The 12,332-nt window shown below is 38.0% G+C and overlaps 1 protein-coding gene across 1 annotated transcript; it reads left to right on the plus strand.

Annotated features, from left to right (window-relative positions):
- The first annotated feature begins 1,622 nt into the window (after positions 1-1,622).
- LOC145535740 (glycerol kinase-like) lies at positions 1,623-11,235 on the plus strand. The gene is made up of 7 exons (XM_081564089.1): positions 1,623-1,726; positions 2,520-2,604; positions 3,472-3,592; positions 3,701-3,844; positions 6,091-6,171; positions 9,138-9,224; positions 11,051-11,235. The coding sequence occupies exons 1-7, from the start codon at positions 1,623-1,625 to the stop codon at positions 11,059-11,061; spliced, it is 633 nt and encodes a 210-aa protein (XP_081420215.1). The 3' UTR covers positions 11,062-11,235.
- Positions 11,236-12,332: the final 1,097 nt, after the last annotated feature.

The following is a 12,332-nucleotide window of genomic DNA, read 5'->3' on the forward strand; positions in this document are numbered from 1 at the left end:
GACACACACACAGACAGATACACACACACAGACAGACAGACACACACAGACACACACACACAGACACACACACACCCAGATACACACAAACAGACAGACACACACAGACACTCGCACACAGACAGAAACACACACAGACACACACACAGACAAACGCACAGACACACACAGAGAAACACACACACAGACACACGCACAGACACACCCACACAGACACATGCACAGAGACAGACACACACACACAGACACACACACAGACACACCCACACAGCCACATGCACACAGACAGACACACACACAGACACACACACAGACAGACACACACTCACAGAGAGACACACACAGACACACACACAGACAGACACACACACAGACAGACACACAGACACACACACGCAGACACACACACAGACACACACACAGACACATGCACACAGACAGACACACACAGACACACACCCAGACACATGCACACAGACACAAACAGACACACACACACAGACACACACACAGACACACACACACAGACACACGCACACAGACACACACACAGACACGCACACAGACACAAACACAGACACACACACACAGACACACACACATACAGACACAGACACACAGACAGACACACACACAGACACACACACAGACACACACACACAGACACACACACAGAAACACACACAGAGACACACACAGAAACACACACAGACACACACACAGACAGACACGCACACACAGACACACAGACACACACACAGACACACACACAGACACACACACAGACACACACAGAGACACACAGACAGACACACACACAGACACACACACAGACAGACACACACACTGACAGACACACACACCCAGACACACACACAGACACACGCACACAGACACACGCACACAGACAGACACACACACAGACACACGCACACAGACAGACACACACACACAGACAGACATACACACAGGGACACATTTCTGATTCCGAATGCAATGAAGGCCACTTCTTCATCTGCTAGTCAGCAACCTTAAAAATAGTGGAAATGGGGACTTCCCTGATGGTCCAATGGTTTAGAATCCGCCTGCCAATGCACCGGACACAGGATCAATCCTTGGTCCAGGAACTAAGATCCCACATGCCATGGGGCATCTAAGCCCATACCCCACTCCTACTGAGGCCACATGCCCCAGAGTTGGTGCTCCACAACAAGAGAAGCCACTGGCGATGAGAAACCTGTGCCCCATGTCTAGAGAGCAGCTGCCACTCGTTGCAACTAGAGAAAGCCTGTGCACAGCAATAAAGACCCAGCACATCCGAAAATAAATTAAATATTTTTTTAAAAATAGTGGAAATGAGCTACAATACCTTAACAAAACTAATCCAGTTCCTGTCATTCTTGGACTGGGTTATATTTTAGTGGTAGGTATTCAATGTGGAGAAATTTGCTTTTCTTGCTGCTTGTATTCTGCTACAATTAGCAACATTTTGCTGTACTGCATATTAGGAAATCAAAAGTCCCGTCCTAATTTTTTAAACACGTGTGCTTGTTGATGGAAAGAAGTAGTATATACTAGAATGATTTTTTGTGTTTTTTTTTTGTTGTTGTCGTTTGTTTTTAATGTTAGAAAAACTTGCTAAAGAAGTAGGTACTTCTTATGGCTGCTATTTCGTCCCAGCATTTTCGGGGCTGTATGCACCTTATTGGGAGCCCAGTGCAAGAGGGTAAGAATTGAAAATAAGGTATGCTTTTGTCAGTCTTGATTTATTTACTATATTAGCTAAGAACTTATTGGTTAATAGTTTTATATTTTCAAATGATTTTGAAATATGGAGGAAATCTTTTATACTTGGGAAGTATAATTTTAGAACCTTTAAACTCTAAGAAGTTGGGACTTCCCTGGCTGTCCAGTGGTTAGGACTCCACGCTTCCACTGCAGGAGGCATGGATTCAATCCCTGGTTGAGGAACTAAGATACTACACTGCATGCCCCGTGGCATGACATAAAGAAGAACTCCAGGGACTTCCCTGGTGGTTCAGTGGCTGGGACTCTGCCCTCCCTCCCAGTTCAGGGCACCTAGGTTCTAGATCCCACCTGCCACAACTAAGACCTGGTTCAGCCAAATCAATAAATAAATATTAGAAAAAAAAACCCATGAAGTTATGTCATCTGAAAATAAGCCCCGGCCATATTCCTATTCATGTTAGTATTATTATCATTTATCTTCAAGATACCTGCAAGTTATGTATCAAAAGGCCATCATCTAAATGAATATTGATTTGGTTTTATATTATTGTCATCTATTCAGATAGATCATGAACTTTTTCATATGTGGATGCAACATTGTAGACTATAAGGATTTTGCCAGCTACTTAATGTTTGTGCCCAGTTTCGGCTCCCCCCCTGACCCCGTACACGTCTATGTACCAAATTCAACCTTTCCATATTTAGCACATTCCCGATTGATGACTCATTTATTCTGCTCTAATCTTAAAAATCTTTGTGTGTATTTTTAGGATCATCTGTGGGCTCACTCAGTTCACCAATAAATGCCATATTGCTTTTGCTGCATTAGAAGCTGTTTGTTTCCAAACTCGAGAGGTAATCAACATGGGCCTTTTTCCTGTACTTAATCCACCTTTATTATTCCTAAACCAATTTTATATATATGTATATGCTAGAATTTTATGAGAATTTAATAAGCTTGTTCTTGTTGTTCAGTCACTAAGTTGTGTCCGACTCTTTGTGACCCCCATGGACTGCAGCACGCCAGGCTTCCCTGTCCTTCACCATCTCCAGAGTTTGCTCAAACTCATGTCCATTGAGTCAGTGATGCTATCCAACCATCTCATCCTCTGCTGCCCACTTCTGTTCTTGCCCTCAATCTTCCCAGCATAATCAGAAATTAAGCCTGGGGACTTCCCTAGCGGTCCAGTGATTAAGACTTCATGCTTCCACTGCAGGGGGCACGGGTTCCATCCCAGGTCAGGGAGCTAAGATCCCATGGGCTGCACAGTAAGCCCCCCCCCCCAATTTTTTTTTTAAATTAAGCCTGCCTAAACTGTGATGTAATAAATGCAAGTTTGTTTTCTTTTCCCAGCTGTCATTACTTTCTAAGTTCCTGTTAGCTGCTGGGCACTGGGCATTTTACAGTTGAGGGGATGCTGAGCGACACATATTAGGCAAAGGATTTGAGTAGTAGCACAAACATAGATACCACGGCAGGAAATCAGGGTGCAAAATAGAGTTGTCTGGCTTGCTTGAATATAGAGGTGAGTACAGAGGAGTGGTAAGAGAAAAGGTTGGTGGTAACCAGATCAAGGAGGACCTAGAAGAAATCTCAATTTTCCTTCTGTAGGCTTTGGGGAGCTTTTGCGTATTTTTAAGTAGAAGATGGCTATTTTCTGAGATATTACTGTGTGGTACTTTGATGATGTTCATTGCACTGGGTTTTTTTTTTTTTTTCAGATTTTGGACGCCATGAACCGCGACTGTGGAATTCCACTCAGCCATTTGCAGGTAGACGGTGGAATGACCAACAACAAAATCCTTATGCAGTTACAAGCAGACATTCTGTATATTCCAGTAGGTCAGTAACCCTCATTCCTTCAAACCCCAATAGTCATGTTTTTTTGGAAGAACTGATTTTTCAGGCATATGTAACTGCTAAGATAGTGATGTTGTTCGCTCCCCTCAGTGAAGCCGTCCATGCCTGAAACAACTGCCCTGGGAGCCGCCATGGCTGCAGGAGCTGCAGAAGGGGTTGGAGTCTGGAGTCTGGAGCCTGAGGACTTGTCGGCTGTCACAATGGAGCGATTTGAACCTCAGATCAACGCTGAGGGTACTTTTATTTGTTTTTATTGTAGAGTTGATTTCTAATACAATGTTGTGTTAGTTCCAGCAGTACAGCAAAGTGATTCAATTATATATACTATGTTTTTCAGATTCTTTTCCCTTATAGGTCATTACATAATATTGAGTATAGTTCCCTGTGCTCCACAGTTACCTGTTTCAGTGAGGGTACTTGTAAAAACTGAAGATTGGTGTACTGTGAAAAGGGAGAGAGAGTTTGGTGGTTTAGTCACAAATCAAGAAATGAAATAAGATTGCAAATGCAAAGGTAATTTCATATTCAGCTGCTGAACATATTTGGCTTCATATTTGAATGAATGTGAATAAGAGAAATAGTTCCCTATTAAAAAAAAAAAAACAAACTTCTATAATCACTTTTTTACCATTCACTTCTACTGTTTATAGTCTCTTCATGTACAAGGATAACAGTGCCACAGTATCAGTTTTATTAATAGCCTGTTAGTGTAACCTTTTCTGACAGTGACAAGGGAGATATATAGACCACCGACACATCATGTCTGCATTGGGTCATCTTTAGTGCCAATGCCCAGTTTTAGGACAGGATTAACTGGGCTAAGGACCATTCTGGTAACTTTTAACTAAGCACAGCAGGGCTAGCCTGACAAAAGCAGCAACAATTTACATCAATGAGCATTAAATATTTGACTCACTGTTGCAACAAACAAAACTAAGCCACAAGACCGACCAATAGACTGTAGCCCGCCAGGCTCCTCTGTCCATGAACTCTCCAGGCAAGAATACTGGAGTGGGTTGTCAGTTCCTCCTCCAGGGGATCTTCCCAACCCAGGGATCAAATCCATGTCTCTTGCATCTCCTGCATTGGCAGGTGGATTCTTTACCACTGCACCACCTGGGAAGCTCTAATACCTGTAATTAAGTTTGTGTACAAAAGTCAGGTTTTATATATTCAATTTTGTTTTAAACCTTTTTAAAAAGCTGTCTATAAAATGGTATCATAGTGAATTTTGTGGTGGTTCAGATGGTAAAAAATCTGCCTGCAATGCGGGACACCTGGGTTTGATCCTTGGGTTGGGAAGATCCCCTGGAGAAGGGAACAGCTACCCACTCCAGTATTCCAGCCTGGAGAATTCCATGGACAGAGGAGCCTGGCGGGCTACAGTGCATGGGGTCACAAAGAGTTGGACACGACTGAGCGACTTTCACTTTCCAAGGTCCTCTGCCTTCCCCCAAAGAGAAGGCAGATCAAATAGGATTCTCCTTTCTAATTCATCACCACCTGCTTGTGAATGACCTGGTCTTAGCAGGTAGCCTGTCTCTGCATCTCCCTTCAGTTTGCAGACCAGGCTGAATTTCCCTCCAACTTCCACACAAGCTTCTCTCTGCCGTCACTGGCAGTCTTTGGCAGCCATACTGGGATCGGAGTCCTGGTAAAGCTCCATGTCAGTTAAATACAGTGTAACAAACATCAGTTTAATAAGTGAAACAATTTGTCAAGAATGATGAGTGAATATTAGTACTTAGAACATCTTAGTAAACTGTCTTTCTTTTTTAAAAAACTTTTTATTTTTTATTGGAGTATAGTAACTAACGGACTTCCCTGGTGGCTCAGAGGTTAAAGCGTCTGCCTCCAATGCAGGAGACCTGGGTTCGATCCCTGGGTCGGGCAGTTCCACTGGAGAAGGAAATGGCAACCCACTCCAGTATTCTTGCCTGGAGAATCCCATGGACGGAGGAGCCTGGTAGGCTACAGTCCACGGGGTCGCAAAGAGTCGGACACGACTGAGCGACTTCCCAGTAGCATAGTAACTAACAGTTGTTATTGATAGTTTCAGGTGTACAGCAAAGCGACTCAGCCATACGTGTGAAAGTGAAAGTCGCTCAGTTGTGTCCGACTCTTTGTGACCACATGGACTATACAGTCCATGGAATTCTCCAGGCCAGAATACTGGAGTGGGTAGCTGTCCCTTCTCCAGGGGATCTTCCCAACCCAGGGATTGAACCCAGATCTCCCACACTGCAGGCGGATTCTTTACTGTCTGAGCCACCAGGGAAACCAAGAATACTGGAGTGGGTAGCCTATCCCTTCTTCAGTGGATCTTCCCAGTCCAGGAATCGAACTGGAGTCTCCTGGCAGATGATTCCATACGTATACATGTATCCATTCTCCCCCAGACTCCCCTCCCGTCCAGTCTGCCACCTAACATTCAGTAAACTGCCTTTCTTATGTATGGTTTTCCTACTTTCTATTTCTAGAAAGTGAAATTCGTTATTCTACATGGAAGAAAGCTGTGATGAAATCAATGGGTTGGGTTACAACTCAGTCTTCAGAAAGTGGTAAAAATGTTTTTTTTGTTATTGCCACTTTGTCCTAGTATGTTAAATAGCTTCTTTAAGTATCTGTTTATACTTAGCAAGGCTGCTCTGAAGAATAGCATTATCATATGCTCATAGTTTCTAACATTTTGAAAATACTTAAAGTTCTAAACATAAAATGTAAATTATCAGATTGATATATGTGCTTATCTCTATCCTGCCATACCTTTCCTTATTAGTTTATTCCTGGTACTTTGATTGATAACTTAGTTTTCTTAAAAGTAAAAGTATTTCTAGTTTCTTCCTAATGAAAAAAAAATCAACTAAACTTTTTTTTTTCTCTTCGTAACTGACTTTGCCTTTTTGGGAGGCTGTCTTCATGACCTGAACCGACCAAAAGCTATATTGATTTCATAATACATTTCACGATTTCCTAGACTGCTCCCAAGCCCTTAGTGAGTGTATGTTGTGAGAATTCATTGAAATAAGAGGAAGAAAAGTACCAAGCATAGTAAATTAGAAATGTCATAATTGGGAAATGCTCTTGGCAGAAATTAGAGGACTTTTGTTTTTAATCACTTAGATGGGAAGGTATCTACCATAAATAAACTATTTAGTTGTAAACAGCTCTGAGCTGCCTTTAATATTGAAACAGCCTTTAACATACCTTTAATAGGGCATGATATTGTAATCCGTTGCTAAATACAAGATTTGGAATTTAATGAATGAAACAATGGCCAATAATATTTTGAAGCATATAGTTTAAGAGAGAGGAGTTTATAAATGAAATATAGCCTGCCTTCCAACCCCAAAGTGAGTATAGAACCACTTTTTAAAAAAATTATTTATTTATTGGCTGCACCAGTGCTTAGTTGCAGCATGTGGGGTCTAGTTCCCTGTCTAGGGGTCAAACCTGGGCTCCCTTCATTAGGAGCCCAGAGTCTTAGCCACTGGATCACCAGGGAAGTCCCAAGAACCACTTTTAATGTATCTAGCTTTTCAGAGAAGCTTCTGGGATCATCCTGTTTCTACTTGAAGCTTTTGTTTATTATCCTAAATAAGCTTTAGGCTTAATATCCATTGTCTTGACATCTTTTGTTCTGAGACCCACCTTTCTTTCTAAGATGGTGACAAAGCCTTTCTTGCTAAGATTGTCTGCAGTTTTGAGACCTTTTGCAGTTAAACTTCTCAATCATAGGTATTTTTTGTAGCACAGTGGTAGTTGCTTTGAAGGACGCAACAGCCGTGCACTCTGATTTATTTTCTGGTTGCCCTCAGTTAAAAGCTGATGAAAATGAGTTCCGTGATTTCTTTGACTAGTTGTATTTTTTTAAATGGCACAGAAACTTCCCTGGCAGTCCAGTGGTTGAGACTCCACACTTCCAATGCATGGGGCACAGGTTCATCCCTGGTCAGTGAACAAGATCCCGCATGCTCCCAAAAAATAAATAAATAAAATGTATTTTATTTATTTTATGGCCAAAAAAATATTATATGGCCAAATAAATAAATAAAACGGCACAATTCAACCTGTTCCCCTCCCTCGCTGTATCTGCCTCCATGTTGATACCATACATACTTCTTCCTTACTTGCAGTTGAGGATATGATTTTAATCGCCAAGTTCCCACAAAGCCAATTATCATTTTCTCTCTGTTTGCTTACCTTACTGTCAGTGAACTTAAAATGCCAAGAAAAAGTGGATAAAGACAATTACATGATTCTTTTGTTTCTGCCATCAGAATTGATGATAAAATAATTTGATTTTTTGAGAGCTTTCGATTTTTCAAACTTGATTTTTGTTTCAGTTAGGCTGCAGTGTATTTAAGGCAAAGTGTAAAAAACAATTTGTAGTAGATTTATGAAAAGCACTCATGTACAACATTTTGAGAGTCTCAAAAACTGTATAATAATCCAGATAACAATATTCAATTAGTGAAATGCCGATTGTTCTTCATGCAATGTAAGCTATGTAATAATAGTACAGATAGAATCTTGTTTTGATGATCTCATAAGGCTATTCAAATTGCTGCCTGGCCTCTTATCCTCTTTAAATAGTTTTAATTTATGGGAAGAATATTATGTTAGCTTAATTTCCAAAGCATATTGCCAATTTTGAAGCATTCATATTTATTTTCTTGTTGGTAACTATATTTGAATGGAATGTAAAGAATTTTTAACATACAATTTAATATGTTTTAAATGTTGTAGAAATGATTGGGGATTTAATATTTTTTGGAGAGAGCTTATGATAAGTAATGACTTCATGACTTTGTACTCCAAACCCACCAAAATAACATTTTCTTCAAAAATTGTTAAATGTTCAAGATACATAATGTTTAAATTCAAGAAAAGCCTATGTCTGTATCTATCTAGCTATTCTTTAAAGGAAATGTTTTCAATCAGGTTAGAAAATATCAAAACAATTGTGTTCTCAGACAATATTTTAAAATGTAGATTAATACAGTTTAGTTTTTAAATTATAGTAACATTAATTTTCAGGTTCATTTTGTTATACCAACTGTGTGTAAAAAAGAAAATGAAACCAATAGGGTTTGAAATTCATTTTCAAACTCATGAATTGGACTAATATAACTCTTCTCTGATAGCCAAAGGATCTATAATTTTAATCTGGATGGGGAATGGGATTGCTCACTTAGTATCTTTTGGGGAAGAACCAAGAAAGCTAAAATCAGCAGCCTCCCAAAAAGAAAGTTCTCCTTCAGCTTTCTTTGGCTTTGCCAGTGGAAGGTTTATGTTGGTCTATATGCTCTATGTTCTTGCTATTTGTGGCATGCTATCTGTATCGTTTGTTAACTGTCATAAGCCCTCAGTTTGGATTCTGGTTTTGATTTAAAGTAATAACTCTTTGATACTATTTTTATAACTTTTTTTTTGCTATCATGTGATTCTTAACACAAATATTGTAATTATGTGTCTCTCTTTTGGTTTGCTTGACTGGAATTCCCTCCTACTCGGATGACAACAGGTGACCCTAGTATCTTCTGTAGTCTACCCTTGGGCTTTTTTATAGTGAGTAGCGTGGTAATGTTAATCGGAGCAAGGTACCTCTCAGGTCAGTTCCTCTTTAAATTAGACAATTATATGAGTTAGCGTTAATGTATTTGTGTATAAATCAACAGAAAGTTTTCAGTATTTTTCCTTCTTCCTGTTCTTAGGAACCTGGAAAATCTATTAAAGGTCTAGTTAATATACCATTTAATTCAGAATTAAGGACTGTGACTCTGCTTTTATTCTCTTTGATTTTTAGTAGATGATTTTCTTTGAGGGGCTACATTCTGCTGGCAAGTGCAGCAGTAAGCACAAGTACTACTGTTCATGCTTAAATGAAAGGATGTTCAGAGTGTTAGATGAAATGTATAGTATTTGAAATCAATTGAATTTGCTTTCAAATGTGCCTAAGTTGTTTTTCATGCTTATGAAAATCTTCTACACAAGTCTTAATATTTCAATCCTGGTAAGACTTTCGGCCAGAGTATGTTAGCAGAGTTTCTGTAAAACTCTAAACCTGGGGAAAATGTATTGTCACTTTTATTTTAGTTAAGAGAATACATTGGTGAACTGAAATTTTTTTTTAATTATTGCTGAAATAAATTGGGGGTGAAATTCAAACTGAATTATTACTTTTGCATGTTCTGAATATTCTTATAAAAGTAAAATTGCTCAGTACATTATAAAACTCACTGTGTAACCAGCATTAATTTAAATATAATAATCATTTTTGGAAGTTGTTCCTGATAATAGCTCAGTTTTTCTTCAAATTAATGGCCTAAATGGAAATGACATACTTCATATGTTGCCAAGAAAGTGAAACATTTAAAAAATCTTCTTAATTAGGGAAAGAGTTGAATTATTTCTCTTAATTAATTACAAGATGACCTGGGTTTAAAATGTAAAAATTTTTTATTGATATGGGAGAACATCTGTTTTTAGAAGTCTGACAAGCATTAATCAGCTTGGCATCATCACTAAAGCACTATATATAAATATGGAATGAAAAGTTATTTACATTAGCAGAAAGGGAATAAAAATTATCTACATTAGCAGAACATTAAATTATCTTTTAAATTATGATAAAATTTCATGATTATGTGCATGAGAATTTAAAATTAGATTTACCTTTTTCTGTGTTCTTGTTTATAATAAATTTGTTCAAATCTTTTTCTTCCATAACAACCATGTTGGTATTAGTGCTTTACACCTTACAAAAGGCTTCTGTATACATAAATCTGTACAGAATTAGCAGATGCTTATTTTCTTTCTGCTTCTCAGGAATGTTTGGTGGAAGAGTCTGAGTATTCCCCAGAAGAACTATAATTTAAATTTTTTTAAATTCTGTTTTAGGAAAAGTTCTATTTTTTTTCTTTATCCTGAGGTTTTTTTTGTTTTGTTTTGCTTGTTTGTTTGTTTTTGGCTGCATTATGATGGTCTGGAAAAGGAAAGAAAATAGCATTGCAGCTGAATGTTTTCATCGATATTTTTTCCCCTTCTGTTTCCCTTTGATGCCAGTACAGAATGAAAAAGCTTGGTCTTTGAAAAAATAGGATATATAACATATCTCTAAGCTAAAGGATACAGTAAATGTCCAAATTCCCAGACTTCCAAAATAGATATGATTGCCATCTTTAGGATCTCTCTTGGTAACATATGCTGAGATTTGAGAAAAATTGGAATGACTTGTCTTGGTAAACAGTTAGCAATAGCGTTCATTTGCTAATTTTGAAATTGGCCCAGTTATATTTGTTGCATTTTACCTGTGAAGCAATATTTAGGAATCATATGGAATTTCTAGCTCAATAATGATCGAATCATCTTCATTGCTTTAACTCCTAAATTGCATGTTGATTATTATTGATATATATGATTTTTGTCCCATTTTAGGTATGCCGTAAATACTACCAACTCATGGATTCCAAAGATGCGAGCTCTTTACCTATGGAGAGAATCCAGTGATTCTGTCTCTTAATGTGATGACACTATTCATAGACTGATTTTATTTATAAGCCACTTGCTGCATGATCCTCCAAGTAGACCTGTGGCTTGAAATAAAGAAAATGCAGCAGAAAGAATGCTATAGAAACATTTGGTGTGTTTTTTAACAGCACTAGTTAAGATTGGACCAGCCACCTTTGGGGCTGACCCCCTCCTTTGCAATCATTTCCTGCCTCATTCCCTGTAAGATCTAGGAAGAATTCAGATCCTATCCATTGGAATCTTTCATCACGTATATTCAAATTCTGATGGGCCAGGATTTGATTCCTGCACTACACACGCTTCATTAAGGGGCTATTACTAACTGGCTAAAAATCTGTGATTTTTTGTTTGCTTCCTTTTAACAGACTCCCCTACCCAAAGTCCTCTTCTCTGCTTATTAGGGAGACCACAACATCTTCACTAAATGTTTAAATGGAAGCCTCTACTAAATTCTTAAAATAGAAATTTCGTACCCTCATTCTTTAGGCATTTTTCTAAAAAGTATTTGCCAAAACTGAAAATTCTTCATGTATTTTACATGGTCTCACTAATTATACTGAATTGCTATCTGGATCTTATAGGGAAGGACACTTTCCTTTTTTTTTTTTTTTTTTTCGTTCCTTTTTATATTTTTTACATTGTGTATAACATATATGTCTCTATATTTTGTATAATGAGGGTAGCCCATTTATAAATTAAGAGTACATGTTCTCACTAATTACACTGAATTTCTGTCAGGATCTTATAGGGAAGAATACTTCCTTTTCTTTTCATCTCTCCTTTTTATATTTCTTACTTTGTATGTGTAACATACATGTGTTTATATTTTATATACTGAGGGTAGCCCATTTATAAATTAAGAACACATTATATTCAGTGGATTCTAATGGGGCTGGTCTTAAGTGGACCACTATGTGTATAAATATTTTGGGGAAAACAGCTGTATACATTTTTGGGCAACAATTATGCATATTATTTCCCAGGAAAAGCTTTCTTGAAGAGCCAACATTTAAAATTTAAGTATATGTTCTATGTGAATGAAAGAAAATGTACTTTATTGTGACTATAATTTCTTATACCATACTTTTATATGCTAAAAAAAAAACCCCTGTGGAATACTATAGCAAATATTGTTTTCAAATACAAGCACTTAGTCCATATAAAGTTTGCTTTTCCTTTGATATAAATT

Source organism: Giraffa tippelskirchi, chromosome X (assembly GCF_054371585.1).
Source record: "Giraffa tippelskirchi isolate mGirTip1 chromosome X, T2T-mGirTip1v1.2.pri, whole genome shotgun sequence".
Taxonomy (NCBI): Eukaryota; Metazoa; Chordata; class Mammalia; order Artiodactyla; family Giraffidae; genus Giraffa; species Giraffa tippelskirchi.